This window comes from Vidua chalybeata, chromosome 5 (assembly GCF_026979565.1).
Source record: "Vidua chalybeata isolate OUT-0048 chromosome 5, bVidCha1 merged haplotype, whole genome shotgun sequence".
NCBI lineage: Eukaryota > Metazoa > Chordata > Aves > Passeriformes > Viduidae > Vidua > Vidua chalybeata.
In genome coordinates this window covers 10722344-10742444 of record NC_071534.1, presented here as the reverse complement: position 1 = coordinate 10742444, position 20101 = coordinate 10722344, and the positions used below count along the sequence as shown (strand labels likewise).

General features: G+C 32.2%; 1 protein-coding gene across 3 annotated transcripts in view; it reads right to left on the bottom strand.

Annotated features, from left to right (window-relative positions):
* Positions 1 to 20101, bottom strand: part of LRRIQ1 (leucine rich repeats and IQ motif containing 1) — a 103157-nt gene that overhangs the window by 5535 nt on the left and 77521 nt on the right. For all 3 annotated transcript variants that reach the window (XM_053944087.1, XM_053944089.1, XM_053944088.1), the window contains 3 exons: positions 14008 to 14131; positions 12413 to 12473; positions 7579 to 7699 (listed from right to left, as the gene is read on the bottom strand). In XM_053944087.1, coding sequence (XP_053800062.1) covers positions 7579 to 7699; positions 12413 to 12473; positions 14008 to 14131 — 306 coding nt within the window. The remainder of the gene's footprint in view (positions 1 to 7578; positions 7700 to 12412; positions 12474 to 14007; positions 14132 to 20101) is intronic.

Genomic DNA, 20101 nt, shown 5'->3' with positions numbered 1-20101 from the left:
ACAACTATTATTATTACTATTACTTGTACTAGAATTAAACAGAACCTGGCGAGTATATTAAGTATAATTTAACAGGGTACATGGTTATTCTAATACCAACTGATGTGGGAACAAATCTTAGCCAAGAAAAGCAATTTAATTTCTGCTACACTAAAGCAGGCTTTGGAAGACAGGCTCTAACACTTATTTACTGTACATTCATTTACGTGTAACAACTTAATATATGAAGCCTCAGTACAGTCTGAGAGACGTTCAGATGCCTGCATATAGCAAAAAAGTATTTTGAGCATGTGCTGAAAGCTTGTCTTGGGATAATGTCACATGCTTCTATTTCCAAGCAGTCACTTTTTGGTTGTTTAATCTGTTTTCTGCTATCAATTTGTTCTGGTCTTTTTTTTGTTAAAGCCTGGGTCTTTTAACAAATGTCAAAGTTTACATATCCACTGTTTTGATAAGTAATGCAATATGTAAAATGCTTTGAATGAAATTCTTGGTGTCCAAGAAGAAAAGCTTTGTTAAAAAGGTTATGATAGAAATTTTATGATGCATAGTAGACGTCATAGGACATTTATCGATCCACCTAACATTGTATGTCTGGAGATATAATTTATTCCAAAGTCCTTACCATATTGTATTACTTAAAAGCAAATACAGCATAAGAAGGCATGGAGAAAAAAACCTCAGCATTTTAATGGAAGTGACCAGAACGAATCCTTAGCAGCAAAGCATTTACATCAATTTAAGCTCTGGAAAGAAGGTAGGTTCAGCAGGGCTGTGAAAAAGGTAAATGCTACAATATCAGAAAAGTTAACCTTTTAATAATGTTACTTATGGCTATCTTGAAGTTAGATTTTTTTTTTAGTTGCATTGTTTGCCTAAAAATAGTTATTGTGCTGAAATTTTACATTATATTTTTTAATTTCAAGATAATATTTAAATAGCATTGAAAAGTCTGGGGATTGATTTATATAAATACCCCATGATCTGTAAAGATATATCTCCTTTTTGTATGGAGATCTGAAGAAAGAATATACTTATGAATAATATTTTTTTAAGTAAATGGTGAATTTGGTTTGTAAATCTTCATGACTTCATGCTGGTAGGACTAGAGACTAGTTCTAAAATTTTATAGAAACAATGAACTTAAATTTTTTTGTTTATCAAACATTGATGCTCTTCTAACTAGATCATGCTGACAATTACATACTTGGATAAACTGAACTCTAAAATGTGACTTCGTCACACGGAGCTGAAAGAGATAACAATGTACAAGAATATATTATAAACATTTATTAATTACTATTCCACACAGTTAAAATAAACATAATAAACATAGTGCTCCAAATACATTCCTGTAAAATATAACTCTTGCCTAATTACAAATAAAGACTTTCAGCACCACTGCTTATTAAAGCAAAATATTTATTTTGTGTTTCAGCTCTTTATCTATTTCCCCAATTTTGACCATTTAGGATGAAATTGAGTGTATGCCCGAAATTTTCCAAAAGGTTGGTCACTTCTAAGAAAATATGTAAAATATTTATGCTACCCTTTGTAGACAGACCTGAAATCTACCAAATAACAGAGCCTTCCTTGTAGGATGTGTCCAAATCTGGATCAAGTATATAAGAATTGAAGTTTTTCCATGATCAGAGAAGGAATTATTGCTCTTTTGGGCTATATTCACTAAAATACCAGTCAGTATGGAAACATGCTTTACCATGATATTACATGGAGCTAAGCAAGGCTATTCCTAAAGGTAACGGTGCAAAGTCAGGGAACTTAAAAGCCTGCTCATTTCATGCTGTCTGTGGCAGATGGAGACTAGCTACAGGAACCATGGAGACGATAAGGATCAAAACCCCTACAGGAAGAAGACTGAGAGAAGAGGCAAAGGCCTGCAACTAAAATCCAAGAGAGAAACGAGACTGACTCAGAATCAAGGTGAGAGAAACTAAAACTAACTTGGTAAACAATGCCCTGGCACAGCTGGCACAAGAGACTAGAATGACTTGACAAAGAGACTGACACAGAGTAGGGAGAAAAACATGGAGAACAAGAAAACTGTGAATTGGCAAAGGGGAACTGTGTAAGAATAAAGAAGATGGATTACGGGGCACGAAATGGTTCCTAACTCTCAGAATTAACACAATTTTAAAAAATAAAAACACAGGTAATAATAAGAAAGAACACAAAGAATAAATACATTAAGAGACTGGACTTAAGATCTGCCTAAACAGTTCACTAAACCAGGCCATATTTGGAGGAGGTCTAAACTACATGATGATGAATCTCAGGAATACTGTCAGAAATAATTTGGATTCAAAAAGAAACAGAGAGTGAGAGGGAAAAAAGTAATCAGACCAGGATTTCTAGAAACAAACAGAAGACTTGATGGCATATGTGGGAAAGAAGAGTGGATGGGAGAGGAAGCTTATGCTGCAATAAGTTGGAAGACAGAAACAAGAACCATTCATAGTAAAATAAAGGATTACAGAACACAGGTGTGGAAAAAACAGCAATGAAAAAGAGACAAATTAGAAGGAAAAAGCAAAGAAAGAAAGAGTGCCTTGGGAAAGAAGATCTTAAGACACATCTTTACCATCCAGTACAACAATCTTGTGAAGTAGCCAAACATAAATTACTGGACCTTTCAGTGAATGGACTTGAGAAATATTTTTGAATCTACTTAACAAACATCCCACAACAAAGGAAACAGAAAACTGCTATTATTTACTCAAATCATAGGACAGAAATCCTTATTGTTGATGCCATGGTTCTAAGTGGATATCTAAGTGAACTATAAGCCAATTTCTCAAAATGAATTTTTTTTAAGCTGGTTTCTCTTTAAAAAAAAATCCACACTGAAGAACTCCCAAACCCTAGTAGAAGAGTATGAGGCTGGTAAAATTAAGCACTTAAAATTTAGAATATGCTTCTATATAACTGTTCTTGAATTATTTTCATAATTGGAAGTGCAGATGATGAAATTACATGAGATCTTGTATTATTTTTTCTCCCTAGCCTGTTAAATTCAGTGAAAGCAAGTTCTACATGCCTTTAAAATCTGCATTTAGGTAATTTTTTAATGTGCAACCTCAAAGTCAATTAAGCAGTATCTTTCAAGATGTCATTCTGTAGTCTGTTCAAGAAGATTAGGTATACGTTGTTTGAGTGTCAACAAATAGATAGAAAAATATTTACGTATGAAAGAAATGTGCACAAGAAACCCCTTGGTAAAATATGAGCAAATTCATAGAGAGCTTAAAAATGAGATGCTTATTACACAGAGAGAGTTTACAAATCCTAAATGAAAGACAGCAGTCCTTGAACTAGAATATATAGACAACAGTGATGCTAAGAAGAAAGGAACAGGAAAGCAGGAATTTTTTAATGTGAAGCTGTACCATACACTGCTTATAACAAAGTTGAAGGGTTTCTAACAACTCTCATGAAAGAAAGGGAGGCAAAAAAAAATCAAGGTGGGGGTTCTGTCAAGAGCAAAAAGAACTGAGTAAGATTTAAAAAGGAAGTGAAATAAAAGCTCCTGTGTTTTTTTCTGAGTTGGAAGACTTTTCACTGAAAGAAAGGCATAATTAAACCTCATTAATTTATTTTCACTGACTAGCAGAAAATAAAGTTTGAATTTACTGGAGAAACTAGAACTTATAAATGTTTTTTAGTGGAGATATACATGGGTCCATTTTTTGAATTAAGGGTATTAAAGGAATGTCAAGGTTCAGGTTTTAATTTATTTAATTTGTTTTCCTGGAAAGCAGTTTTACTGATATCAGTTTTACTGATATCAGCTTCCTGAAAAGCTCAAATTCAGAGAAGAGGAGAATTAAGAATTCTAGGCAGTATTTCAAATAAAAGTTAGAGGCACAGCTCCCATTACATTTCACTTTCAAATTTTGGTCAGGAGACTGCAGTTCCTAAGGCAAATATAATGAAAATAAAGTTTAAATTTGCAGAGAAAGAAAACCCCACAAAATTGTGATGACTGTTGGACAATGTAAAATATGTAGGAGACTCATCTACATGTCCAACATTGGTTGGTCAGAAACAAATTAGGATGATAGAAGGTAGCTGACCGTCATAGCCTACTCACAAATTGGATATTAGCATATGCAAAAACCAGTACTTTCTAGCTTGGTACAGAAAATGCTTATCCTCTAGCTCTTGCAAAATATTTCTATGCCCATCTTGCAACTTAATGCTGACTACAGTACCAGTGTTCAGGAAAGTATTAAAACAAGAAATTCAACCGGAAATTTACACCAGTGTTTATGGAGTTAATAAAAACTATAAAGAATGGTCAGACCCGCTGCCCCCCAACCAGCCCCACCCCAAAAAATAACCTCAAGAAACAGAAAATTAAAAATAGCTACTAAGGAGCATAAAGCAATAACTATAAAGGAATATTATATTCCTTCTGGAACATAATATAAGTATGTTCTTAGATCATAACGTACTGGTCATTAACAGAAGCAAAGTCCTAAATTACACAGATAACTATTTACTGCAGCTGAACAATGGCTACTCTTTCTTTAGGTTATATATTTTTAAAAAATATTTGGTCAATTTAATGAACAGTTAGTTTTCCCTTTGAACATGTAAAAGGAAAGCAAATCAAATACTTTTAAGTAAACAAATACTTTCCTTAAATTGAGATATACTATGTTAAAAGCATTCCTTTTATTACTTAATTAATTTAGCTTTGTCAAGGAACAGAATTAAGTTAGTTTAGGATTAATCTATCCCATCCAAATTTTTCAGAAAAAATAGGAAATTTGGCTTTTAAAAATATTTAAAATAGTTTAATCCAGAATTCAAAGAACCTGCCTTTGGAAAAAAAGATCTATAGAAAGAACATAAAAGGAAGTTCACAAAATATTTCTTAAAATCTTGACTTAGCCTTTCTAAAATCCCCTGTGAATTAAAAGATAATAACTTTGAAGTGTAGTATGTTTTGTCTAACAAAGACATGATAATTCATACATTTCCCTATATATATAAAAGGTATTTTATTTCAGCATCATGAATTTGAGCAAGATTTTTTAGTAAATATATTTAAGAATTCATTATTTTGTATTCGTAGACTTTACTTTTCAGCCTGTAAGATCTCAAGAATTTATTGATACAATTTCTAAATTACAAGTTATATATAAAGAACATGTATGGTACTCCCAAATAATAGCTCTTGATTCCTAACAATAATTGAATTCTGAGGAACAGCCACAACTATGGATGTTGTAAAGTGAACTCAGTAACATTTTATTAATAAAGCTTGTCAAATCATTAGGTTGAGATCTGAAAAAATGGTACAAGAACTTGGTTTAAGAATTTATTGCAAAGACAGCACCTCTAAGGTGACAGCATCTTTATAATAATCTAATACAACTGCAGGTTAACTCAAAGGGAATCCACCTACTAAAACACTGAAACAGTTCCTAGGCATCTTAATTTAATATTTCAGATGGCAAAACCAACAGAGACTATAGAACAAGAAAGCATTCTATAACAAATACATTCTCAGCAAAGGAAAATTTATAATGTTTTCAGATTAAAGATATCATGGGGCTAATGATTTATTCTGATAGTTGAAAAACAACAGTCTTTGGCAAAGAGAAACAATGTAATAAACATGTTTCTAAACTTCATATGAAATGTAAAAAGGTGACAGTAATGTTTGGTTTTATATATAAGTGACACAATTGAATGTATCATCACTTTTTAATTTCTTAAATCCATGGTGATAAAATTTATAAAGACACATATGCAGAAACATATTACATTACTAAATTTAAACTATATTACATATTACATTATTATTTAAACTATTAAATACATAAGACGTGGGCTTTTTTTTCCTTAGTTCCTGGACTTCTGAAATAAGAAAGAATATGTAGGTATGGTGCAGTAAACGTGTATTTTTTTAAAGTATATCTATATTAGCAGAAATTGTAAACTCTCTCTCTCCACCCCCGCCCCCCCACATTTATGACTCTGCCAGTTGGTTGCTCTTTCCTGCTCCTTTTCTAATCTCTCCTTCTTGAAGGTATAATGCAATGGTACTTTTTTATATTCCAAAGAAAATCCTGTTCCCAAGATCCACACAGTCAAGTTCTACAAGTTGAAAGAGTTCATATTAATTTATTTTTGGATGGAGTAACAATATAGGTTACAGTCTAAACAACAGTTAAACACTAATATGAATGCAGTGGATACTATTTAACTCAATTATTCAAGATACAGACACATTCTATTCTGTATTTATGAATACAATGATAATTTTGTCATTGATATCAGTAGTTTAGAATTATCTCACCTAAATTCAGGATCTTAGCAGTTAGGAACCTCATCTAATTTAAATGGTGTGGCTTCATCATTAACCAATGGAGAGAAACAAGAAAACTAGGGACACAATTTGTTCTTTTCTAAGATGGCAGGCACAAAGACAGAATTATGTTCTTTTTCCATTGGTACAATTAACTTAGACTATGATGATAAATTTTATGTAATCTAATTTTAGGAATGTATAACAAATGAATAAGCACAAACATATTGAGTCACTATGTATTTTGCTTGTGGTGAAGTAATGTAAATAAATTCTCATTCTAAAGCCTTTACAAAGCATATCAGAAAAATAGAGATTTCAAGTATTTATACATGTTTTTCTTGAGTTTTAATTTTTTATTGAAAGTGGAAATTCATCATATATGAAAACATAATCAAAAAGTAAATCCAGCAATTTATATATATAAATTATATGAAATATCTGATTACTCTTTTGACAACATTTCAAGAAACTTCACTACTTAAAAAGTTTTAGGAATTTTGATAATTTTGCCAAAGTTATTTAATACAGCTTAAATTTTCCGTAATGTGCTTTTGGGGGGGGGTTAGGTTTTTATTTATTTGAAAAAAACATTGTACACAAGTAGAAAAATAGAGTATGTCACATTATCAGAAATGCATTAATATTTCTTAAGTTATATTACACAAAATAAGATATGAAACTTAAAATTCTGTAATTTTATAGCATTCAAGAATTATTTTTTTTCTAGATTCTTTTGTTACCTTCTATGATATTGGAGTGGTAAAATATAAGGCTTTAAAAGGGTCCTGTAATACTGAGCTATAATAAGTTCAGTGGGATCATAAACTACAGCATGACTGGTAATCAACATGACGAAATCTGTACCTTGATTTGTGATATGTGTTCTGGTGCTCAGGTAACAAAATATGCATTTTTCAAAGCTCTTTTGGAAATAAAATAAGAGGAAGATTAAAAGCAAATCTTTTTCAAACTTTAGGGAAAAGAAAATCTTCTCAAGACTCAGCCATGAGAAGACCTACAACATCACAGGGAATTTCCCATTAAAATCACAAGAAGAAAGCCTATTGATATTACAGCTTTTAAACTGAACTGTAATAAATGTGTAAAAAGGCTTTAGATAAAAAAGAAACAGAAAGATAAGCAGCATGTGTTATTAAGGATTCCAAGCATGCTCTGTTCTACCTAGGATTTTAAAGTGATCTTTACTACTGATATTGAAAAGAACCATAACTTACTTGAGGATCTTGCTGAGTGTCTGTGTGGCAGCTTATTTTTTTCTCTGTTCTCAGTCAAAGCACTTCCACTGGCCATGGAAACAAGGTCTAAATCCATGTCTTCTCTGCTTACAGGGCTTGCCTGGAAGCAGTGGGAGAGAATGTACACAATCATGAAACAAAATATAACATTTTCTGAATGTAGCTCACATTACTCCAAATAAACAAACAGGGTCTGTCAAACAACCTTCTTCAAAATGATACCACAATCCTTTTTTGTTGCCTAGGCTGAACAAATGCACTATGTCAAAGCATTTTTGTAAATAAGAGCCGATCTTAAAATTGTGGTTTGTGATCTGAGTCAATGCAACAACAAAAGAAAACATTTTAGTACAGTAATTTTGAAGAAAATCAATCTTGCAGAGGGCTGATGAAACCTTAAACAGCTTAAGATCATTTACTGACCAGTCTATAATTTAAGTTATAGTTGAATGTCAGAGATGTCATATTGGATTATTTCCTGCAATATTTATGCTTTATCCAGGACACGTATCACTTCAATCAGTCATGGGCCCAGTGAGTAATTTAATCTTTAAGGTTTTTGCTAATTAACCATAACCATCAGACAGCATTTTAATTATACTTTAGGCAAGAGTATTATATTAATTATAAACTTCTGACATCCAGTGGTGGTATGTTTTGACATGAGGCATGTTACCTGCACACAAATATGACAAAAGAAAAATGAAAATCATGTTTCATTTTAGCAATGCTATTTTGGGAACATCTAGGGCAAAGTTTAAAAACCGACCTGGAAGATACCTCCCACTGCAAATTGCAGATTGTCTTTTTGCAGAAACTTCACATTTACTGAAGAATGAAACTAAAAGTTATTCAGCAACAAAGCAGCCTCTAACAATAACAAAATACTGAGGGCCAATAACAATGATGGGGAAAAATCAGACATTGTTGATGAACAGTCTACAAAATTCCCAGCATTCCCGAGTCAGTCGGCTGGAAGTACTGAACATAAGGATTTACTTCTCTAGACTTTGGACCTTCAGAAATGAAGTCCAGAAAAGCAGATTCAGTCTTTCCTCTCTCTGGGCTGAAGAACTAGGTGTCTTTCAGAACTAGATGTCTAACTGGGTATTTCTTTTTTAAAAACAAACTATAGGAAAGGAAAAGACTCTGCTAGTGGTAATGTCACTAAACTTTTGCCTAACATTGTAGTAGCAAGACTGCTCAACCAGGTATCGAGAGACTGGGTCTCAACTACTTCCTCAGGGGGTAAAGCCCATACCTCCCATTTTCTCAGGAAAGTGCTGTTACTATGAAGTTGCAGGCCATTCTGGAGGAGATGATTTCCAGACTTCCTGTTCAAACTACCTCACTGTACCAAAAGCAGCACTGCACCAGTGCAGACAGGCTTTGTAGTCCAGTCTAACTTAGAGAACTCAGATGAAATGGAGACCTGTTTCATTTCCCTGTCTTTACTCAGTCACTGTTTAATGTAAAATTCATTAAAAAGTCCATGCATTTTCAAACCAAAACCTCCAAAGATACAGAGATTTTACACTCTTCCTTAGTGATTGCATTCCCTTCGTGTCTGCGTAGAAAGCTTATCCCTTGTTTTCTGATGCTTGCCTTTTATATGTTTAATGACAAGGAATTTATAGTTTTGCTTTGCACAGCTAGTCTTTATTATTGCTTTAACATCAATATTTAATTTTCTCTTCCATAGCAGTGCCAAGAAGCTTTGAAAAAAAATGTTTTATCCTGCCAATTGTTTCTATTTATTGACCTTAGTATTTACAGTTGCTTTAAGCTTGTGAGAGTTTCCTATGTTCAGAGTCTTTAAACTGAAAGCTTTTAGTCTTTCATTAGCATAAATAATGCAATGATTGTGATGCTCAAAGAGATTCAAGCCAATGGAAGTGATCATTCTTACTTCCATCTAATGTGTTTCAACACACAAGTCTTTTTAGTCTCCCATTTCCCAAAGATTTTTGGCCATGAGGCCACAAACTTTTTACAGCTAGCCTTTCCATGGTATTATCATCCAATCCCTACCATCACAGAAACAAAGGCTTTATCATCATCTTTGTTATTTTATTTCAAACAAATGTGTTTTCACCCAATTCCAGTCAGACTAATAGTTAAGGTTGTATTAATCACTGCAGCAAACTTAATTTTGGCTTTTTAAAGAAGCTGACTAAAAGTCATCTGAAGCTAATTAAAATCTTCCCTTTTTTGTTTATGATTTAGAACCAGAATTTGGAAGAAATGTAAGATACTGGCACAGTTTTTCACAGACTGTAGTATTAGACTTCCAGCTGTAGTGACCATAGTTAACTCTTGAGACTTCCTGCCATTTTTTTTACTACCACAAACCATTCTTATTAGAATTAATTGAAAATTAATATCAATCAGGAGGAATCTTTGCCTTGAACACAGCTTTGCATCTGTATATTTGTCTCTTTCTAGCTAAAATTATCAAGATGTTCTGTCACCTTCAAAGATAAAAGGTGCTTTTGAATTCAAGTTACATATAAATGTTTGGAGATACTGATCAATAGTGAAGGGGTTAATCCTGTAGGTAACTTAAACTTCATACAAGAAAAATCAGGAAGTCTATCCTACCGGCTATTCCACAAAATCATATTAATTTAAAATAATTTAAACTGTAAGTCAGCATGCCTTCCTAAGCACTTCAATGGTATTACTAATGAGAAAAATCATCAAAATTACCAAGATTAACATAATAAGGTCTTAGATTTACTGCAGGTTACTACAAAGCAATAATCCTCAGTGAGAAGACTTTATGTGCAACCACTGAAATGCAATTTTGTATCCATGAAAAAGAAAGTCTTAAATTGCTGGAATGTCCACAAATATCATTTAGAAAACTATATGAACCTTTCAGAATGCAGACTTATGGAACACATAAAAAGCAGGGATTGTCTAGCACATCAGAAAACTTCATGATCGATCATATGGCATAGGAATAAACTACTGGAAGAGCCCAGGAATGCCTTCCTCTTCTAATGCTTCCTCTCTCTCTTTGCTTTTAATATATATTTTTCACTTTCAGTTTACAAGAATTTTTTTTGAAAATGCAGCTGTTAACTTGATTTTTATAATAATTTCATAGATTTTAAGTAAGCTACTGTGCCAAAGCAGTAGGAGCATATTCACATTTCAACCTTTAAGAGAGAACTCATATAAATTTTAAAACCAAAATTCTCCAGCCATTTGTGTGTACAAACCACATCATTATTTTGCTGCCTGTATACTACTGCTTTGTGCATTAGAGATACATTTTATTCCATTTTCTATTTTTTGAACCCTCTATTGAATTTTTCTCTGTATTTCATTCATGTGGAACTGCTATGTTATTATGTGGCACAGGCTGTGACAATTCCATAACTTTGCCAGTTATGTGGGCACACCGCATAATACTATTGTGGGATTGCAGTAGTATTTTGTGGACAGAACCGCTTAGTGCAAATAACATACAATCTACCTATGTGCACATATGCTTACCAATAATTACATAATATGTAATTTAGATAACATTATTAAATTATGATTTGCTCAATTTACTGTTAGACTCCACCTAACAAGTAACTATTGGTGCTGCTGCAATCAAACGCTACAACAGTCGTTTGGTTCATGATTTCAGCATTTAAATTTTAGAAAAACTGAAGAATTGGACACATTTGCCAGAGAAAAACATTTGACAAAATCTGACTTAAAGAACACAGTAATACTAACATGTAAGGCTTAAAATAATTTTTTTTCAAAGGTGAATTTTATGAGAGTTTATGGAATCATTTCCAAAACGTGCAAATTGCATAGGTTCTGGAGCTAAAGAAGGAAGAGGTGAGAAAGGGGCAAGATTGCTCAGAGAACAAAATGAGGCATATGAGACATAATCTAACTGGGAAATACTTTTTATGCAATATTTTACATCATGTATATGAGTATAAAATACTAATTCTGCCTAGCTTCTAAAATTTTGCCCTATTTTTTACACCCAACAAAACTTTATCAATAAGAATATAGCTAATATGGCATTAAAATGTAAAGCCTGTATATATAGACATGGAGTAAGTATGCATTGGCCTGGAGGCATAACAACCGCTTGCTATTAAAGGAACTTTTGGGTATCTCTGACACAGTCTTTCAATTTTGTAAATCTTGAAATTGTTAAATTGCTCATATTTCCCCTCCTGCCAACTTACATGACTACCTGTTTCAGAAAATCCAATTTTTAAAAATGCTTCAAAAAAGAGTGATTCATGAAAGGAGCAGAGGGCATTTTAAGATCTAAAAATATTTAAAAAACTGTAGGAATAAGTATGACTTCCTGCAATGTTTTCAATAATGTCAACATATTAATATATAATTACTTACTGTATTTCAATATATGAAATTGAAAGCATATTAGAATGATTTAGGTATGTTACATGCAGAATTTGAGAATATTTAAAGTTGTTTAATTGACAAGAATACATATTTTCAGTAAATAATGCAGTTGGTACTGAACCTTATTTAATTTTTTCAACTTTTTTTTGAAAATGCAGATTAAGAAGCTTTAAAAAACACACAGTAGCATTTGATGTTCTTAAAAACAAACTCAGTGTCAGATCATGAAGCTAGAACCCAATGCACCTACATGGGGTTTTGTGCTAAAGTATTTTCTTCTGATCTCCATCAGGGGATGACTCAATTGCTAAACACAGATAACACTACTGAATTATATCAATCAAAAAATTCTCCTGTTTTTACACTAGGTATGGATTGGAAAGACCTGAATGCTGCAAAATCCCACAAATAAACAAGTTCTTACCACAAGTTGTACTTGTCTATCTTCACATATCGCAGGATCTAACTCAGGCAAAAAACGACAGCTGGGAAAAATGTAGAATAGAAATTTCAGTAACTCCCACTGTACTGGGCTCACTCAAATACCTGCACAGAACCTTTTCAGGAAACAATCCTGCTTAATTATTTAAAGTAATTCCATGATTAAGATGTGACAGGGAAATTAATACTAACTGATAAAGTATCAGAGCAATTACTATTAATTTTTTTGTAATTGATTTAAAAAATAACTAACAATTGTTTATTCAAATTATAGAATATTAAGTGAAACTATTCTAACCAGCATGACTTTTCGTATGTGTTGACATAAACTGTAGAAAAGCCAGTGTTCATATTACTTTTTGTAGGAATAAAATTGTTTTCAGCAGAATAAATATATCAGCTGTTCTAAATTGTCTACCAATGAAGTTTGAATGGAGATCACTTGGACTTTTGGCATATTAAAAAATGATATCACGATCCTTAAAAAAGTCAGTACAAATACTAGGACATAGCATACACCTGCAGAGACAGCACAATAATATTTAAGAAAATTTATAGATTTCTGTGTCCTCTTACTTTTAAACATCATAACTGTTGTATTCCAGTGTTTTCATTTAATTTAAAAGTCATGGAAATTATCTTAAACAAACACGTTGAGTATTTCTCTATTATGGATCATGACTGAAAGATAAATATTTCTGCAAGGCCAGATAAATATTACCTAAGGAACATGTTTTTCATATAGTTTCTACAATCATTGATACAAGCAGGGTATGTGGCATATTTTTCTGCACAAGACAGAACAATTTGCAGCCCATTTAATTATAAATAAATTTTTAATGAAAATAATGATAAAATTAATGTACTATTATATACTATTGCTTGCCTACTAACACTTTGTTTGGTTTTCTTAGAGATGCTTGGCAGTGTCTACTAATGACTTCATTAAGATAACTAATGTCTTATTGAATTTATGACCAAAATACACTTGCTATGTCTTCATGTTAGTTTAGGCAATATGAACCTTTCCCTTAATTGTATTGACATTTTACCTGTTTAATAACCAAAACTGAACATAGAAGGAACATGTTTACAACATTTTAGTACAGTGTAGTATAAAGATGTTTATGTTTTGAAGACAAAATATAAATACACACTCTTTAGTTAAAGAAAAGTATTTTTTTACTTCCTTAATCAAATCTAACAATGTAGCTAATGTTACACTTGATTTAATTACATAAAACCATAATATATACCAATAACATTATAAAATATATGATGAATAAGCACTTTTTTCTACACTCTTTTCAGTCTAAAACCCACTGCATTGCTAAAGTAAAATGAAGTAGTTATTTATTATAAGATTCTGAAGATTTTATAATTTCAATTTCAATGTGGAAGAAGTATCTATACAATGATTGCTAAGCCAGTTCTAAAGGGTGCCATATTTGGGACCCAGAAATATGGTGTACTGTCTGCTAGCTGCAAAGTCATGCTTGTTTTAGAACCATTAACTTAGGTTTTACTTTACAAGACAAATTAAAAAAAAAAAATCTAATTTAAAGGCAATGACCTCACCACTTCGTATTTCTGGAACTGGCTGCTTCATAATCCAAAAGCTGTGCACGAAGCCATTGGTATGTGAAGTCTTTTCTCTGTAATTGCTCATCAAAAGTAGCATCCAGTTGAGAAATTTTTTTACCTGGGGAGGAAGAGAGATACTCCAGTCTTTCACCATTATTTTAAAATGCATTTTCTTTAAGAATTCCTAGATAAACTTGGAACCTATGGCTTCTTGGAAAAGAAAAAAGGCAATAATTTCATTTTCATGCAGAGTCCAACTATTTATAATTTCTTCAGATATATTTAAGAAATACTTTTATATTAGTTTCAATTTTATGGTTTGTTTTCTCTTTTGGGATGTAATATCAGCCTTCTGAATAAATTTATTTTATTGGGAAATAAATCTATCCTTTGTTATGAAATTCATATAGAAGTATATATTATACATAAATTGCTTGTCACAGCTGCCATGAATGTTGCTTACTGTGCTATCTCCATAATTAAAATATGCAATCATTTATACTTATAATTCTACTTAGCCATCTATAAGGTTAAAAAAACAAATCACTGTTATATGCAAGAGTCAACACATGGCAATCTTATTACTCTTATCTGTCTTTTACTGATATGATCTATTAAGACATTTAAGACATTTTAATGGCAATTTCTGATTTGAATTCCAAAGCACCTGCATCTATGATATTATTTTTCAGAAATTACTACCTACTTTTGGATAACAAAAGACATTTAAAGATAGAGAATAAAACCTTGACATTACGGGGGAAAAAAAAATTCTGGAGATCCTTCAGTTTTTGGACCATTCTGCTGAATAATGGACATGATAAGGAGCATGAGGAAGAGGCTGCCAGAATTGGAAGAGCACACACAGGAGCTATCATTCTTGCATGGCAACGTTCATGGATTAGAATAATTTTTTTATTTTCTACCCTCATATATAAACTTTATAGATTAAATCTTTTTAGCACCTTCAACTTAGGGCTTTTATGAGACATTTGAAATTTTTTTTTTCTTTTTCTTTTTTTTTTTGGTACAAATGTTTGGTTCTTTTCTCTTTCGTGCCATTTCAAATAACACTGATGTATTATCCCTGTTGCTAATTATTCCTTTTGTTTTTCTTTCAAAGATTCTTCTTTCCTTACTGATAGGTGAATATGGCAGCTACTAGAAGGTTTTTAGCAAACTGCAGGAACACTTGAGCCAGCAAAGACCACTTAACACCAAGTCCATTTGCTCACTATGGATGATTTAATTTTCAGTAACTCCAAAGGGAAAACAGGGGAGGGGACAGAGATATCAGAAGTGCCATAGTTTTCATTCATGTTTTGACATTATAAACTGAAGTTATAGGATATTCACCAATTCACCTTTCAAGGGATTTGGCACATTACATGTAGTATTTTTAAAATTTAAATTAAAATTTAGAATTTATAATTTGCATAAACTGCAAAATATGCAATTTTTGCCTCACTGGCATTTTACCTAGCTTTGCTGTGAGCTCATTGCTTTCAAATTTTATCTCTAAGTTAAAGTATCAAAGCTGCTTATTTCATAGTCTGAAATACAAATGTTTTTTGTCTATTTGTCTTACTATAGGGAGTCTCTATTCAAACCAAATCCATTCCTTAGGCTGAATGTATTCAAGGCAAGATCCTGGTCCACAATATAAAGTCGTATATGTCTTGCTAGCCACTCACAGACTAGAACTTCAGAAGAATTCATCCTTAGTTGATGTAAAGAACTCCCATTTACCAACTCAGAAAGACAGAAATTGAAAATCTTTGATGGACAGTCACTGTATCTACGGAAATGAGGGTGTGAGGGCTGACTAAAAAAGTCAAGCAGTGAATTACTTAATCAGTGCCAAATATTACAAAGACTGATAATTACACTGTTCATCAGCTTCCTTTATTGAAGTGGGAACTATTTATTTTTTTCTAAATTTACGGTATTGCCTTCTTGGTTCAGGAGGACAGTTATCTAACCTTTCCATTTAGAAAATGTATAGGTTCCAAGTCCACTGGTATCCTTACAGCTCTTCATTTGAAGACAGATGATGGTTTATAACAAGAGTAAGACACACTGTGAGTGATCTAAGACCACTTCATCTGGAGATTAAATCTTCCACATTTGTTCTCCAATGAGGAATAATCTCCCAAGAAAACATGTTTAGATTTTTTTCCTTATCAGTATTTAAAAGAAAAGTTGGCCCAGTGTTCCTATCTTTCTAAGGATAAATATGTCTTGCAATTAAAATTATTTGTATTATTTATGCATTGACTAAAGTGTTTTTATCGTTTTCTCTATTAAAAGGGAAATCAATATAGGGGATAAACCAGTATTAGAAGTTCATTTCTGAGTCTGTGCATCAGCAATGGTTGAAAGAAGATGAATGTGCAATAAGCTATAATAAAGCTTACAAAAATATGAATACTTTTAACTTGGTAATTTATTTTCCAAAATTATTTTTAATAATTTTCTTTTATTGCATTTTCAATTTTTGATTTAATTATGTTTGAAACACAACAGTTTTTATTTAATAAATGTTTAATTTATTTTTATTTTTTCATATTGATTATTGAAACACAACTGAAACAAAAATGTCAGCAAGGTAAAAATGCAAACAAGAGAGTTTTCTTCCTTAAAATTATATATGATATTAGACAGAATATTCTTGTTCATATTAGTGTTAATAGTGGCTTTTTTTCTCAAACAGGCAGATGATCTTCAATAATTTTTTTATATTGTTGCAGAAAACTGTAGTCTATTTTCTTATTTGGAACATACTCATATCCTTGCGTTTTAAAAGTAGTATCTAGATTTTTAATTCTTACAAAAAAAAAATCTATGTTATGAATTAAAACACTGCATTATCACTTTCCTATTCCACTTATGAACATCATGTGTCCAAGAATCTGGTGTACCAGTATCATTAACATGCATTTGCTTGGTAGCTTTCTTAAATTAGGACTATGTGTTTTTAAAAAACCTGGACCTGATTTTGTAGAAGTATTAACACTCATAGAAGTTCCAAAGAGCTGTAAGCTTTCTGCATCTTTGAAATGGATCAGACCCATAATCTTTAATTGTTAAATGCGGACAACTCTAAGACTATCAAAGAAAACAGAAATACATCAAAGAAGGCATCAAAACCCAAATTAATTTCAGAAGTATTTAAAGTATCATACCCTCATTAGATTATCGCTCTAAGACTTCGATCTTTTTGACCTTTTTTTTTTTTTTACATGACACACATGTTAATAATTTAAGATTGGAATTGTCTTACGCTTGACATTAATACAGTAATGATTTTTAGGTGTTGCCAAATAATCATCCACAGAGATACTACGCACTTAGGCCAGATACAATGCAGCAGTCAGGGCCACCTACTGGCAATTTCCTACAAAATCTGAGCATCTAAATAGGGAGAACTTAGAAAAGCCCTGGCATCTGAAATATCTTTGGAACTGCAAATTACAGGAAAGTAACAGATTCTTTTCTGGGACACCAAATCCACATGCAAACCAGTAAGAACCTGAACTTTGATATCCACAAAAATGCCATCCTTCATCAGTCAAATCTGTTTGCTGAATGTGCTGTGAGACGGGACGACTCACATTCAGTTTAAAAAATGGATGCTATTATGTGCTTTAAATTAGACTGTTTCTGGGTAATCTGTTAAGTGAACTAAAGGAGAAGGGCAAAGAACTTATGAACTATTTCAGGTGAAGTAAATTTTACATGGAGTCGGTTTTCTTTCTTTCCTCCAAGATATATAGAACTTGTGCCCTCAGCTGTAGCTGTCACTGTTAAGAGGACTGAAACACAGCCAAGGAAATAGTTTGGCATGTGGAAGCTGGAGATTCCAATGTCATCGGGATAAGGGGTACTTGAAACCCACGTTCCCCTGTGGCAGGACAAGTGTTGTTAACAAGCCAGCACAAAAAAGGAAGGAGGATGGTTACACAATGTCTGCATTCAGGGTGAACTCAAGTTCTCTGCCTGGAAAACACCAGTCTTGGTTGTAGTAAATGACAGTTATTCCATTCTTCATTGATTCATATGCAAAAGGATGCTAAAGAGCCTGATTCAACACAGTAATTTTTTTTCCAAATCTATTTGTTGATGATGGGAAGATAAAAGGTCAAACTTTCATATATCATGCTTCTTGATAAATATATGGAGAAGCTTGCACTGTATTGAATCTTTCAAATCTTGTGTTTAGAAGATGACTTAAATCACTTCCAACCTTGCTTCATAGGGAGTACAATACAAATAAAAGACTAAGAAACCTGAGACCTAAAATGTGAAAGAAGGGCTTGGAAATTCTTCAGCATTCTAAGTTTTCCTCCTTTAATAAAAAAATCTGCGACCAGAGTTAATTTTCTCAATATGTATTCTGGAATTGGTGTTCTTAATAAAGGTAAGTAGTCGAACTTGGGTATAAAATTATTGTCTGTGCTATTAATATATTGCATTTTTCTTCTCTTTCAGTATTGTGGCATAAATTACTGGTCAGAAATATATAATATGAGGGCAGATGTGTGTAAGTATGTGTATGAACGCACAAAATCTAAAAAAACACTTTTTATTATTTTATAATAAAATTATCTACCCTGTGAGGATTTATAATTTCTACTGTCTTCTATACATTTATATATAATGTGTGTATTGCACATTTATAAATTACCTTGAAATCCCAAATCTAAAATGCAACTCTTTAATCTCATTTTTTTTCATATTATAACAACAACAACAACAACAAAAAACTTATTTCTGACATAGTCTGTATAATACACACAGAACAGAAAGTAAGAACTTAATAGTTCCTGCTATTAAGGCAAAAGAGTGAAGTATTTGGAAACAGACAGGAAAACAACAATCATTAAAAAATTACAACCCCCACTGCCCTTCACCCCCAAAACCTATCTGTATACTAGAATGTACGAGAAATTATAGGAATTTCTTTTTTTTTTTTTCCCACAGAGAAGTTAAAACATTTGTTAGACATGTACTTTGTCAGGAGTCACTGAATATTGCCATCCATTACATAGCAATCACAACAGACCCCAAATTGTTTTGGAAAAAGAATGGTATTTAGAGTGGTCTTTAGCATGCCTACAGGTATTCTGTGACTACATTTATGGTAGAAATATATATGTGACTTCCAGACAGTTGGCAACATCAGGTGGCAGAAATTGGTACAGAGTTCTTACTGAAACATATAGCATCCCTAGATGTTTATCTACAACTCAGATCTGGAATTTTCAGATAATGGGGTACATACATTTCTACCTTAAAAACATTTTCTTTTGATGTATTAGTTACTTTTAGAAGGTATTTTTTCATCTGACTATATCGACTTCGATCTCTAGGACCAGAATGAATGAAACAAAAATATTTATAGTAGTGTCTGAGTGAGTTCACAGCTGAATAAAAGATGAAATAGAATTCCATCACAAGAATACTACCTCAGGTTAAGACCTACATCATTTTTGATGCTTATAAATGCTTTATTAAATACTTTATCAATTATCAATCAATAAAGAGTTTTGAACATGGGAGTACTGATCAATGCACAAGAGAATGTCTTTCAAAAATTATAAAAGTAGCTATTGAAAGGAAGAAAATATTAAAAAGAGGGTTTTTCCTAAAATTTTAGCCCTTTTTCTCTTTATACCAGGTATTTAGGTTTTTTTTTTCAAACTACAAATAAGGCCTACTATATTACTGTTTGATCTGCAAACCTCCTTTTTTCCTCTAATGTCTTCCCCATCAAGTTAATGCTATTTCAGCAGTTATCATATTTCAGACTGTGCTTTCTGTGTTCTCTCTTTGATGTCTTATTATTAGATTATGCAAAAGCTGAATCCTTTAGTTGAGATTCATTCCTACATCACTGAAAAAGTACAAATTTCAGCTTCTGAATTCAAGGAAAACAGGATTTCATACTTGTACCTTCCCATTATTTTCTATTTTGCTACTTGTTCCTGGCCCTGCAGAATACACCACTACCATTTATCTGCCCCTAGCTTACTGTTTAAACTCAACATTTTATTTTTCCCACATTGAGGCAAATCTAAATCTTATT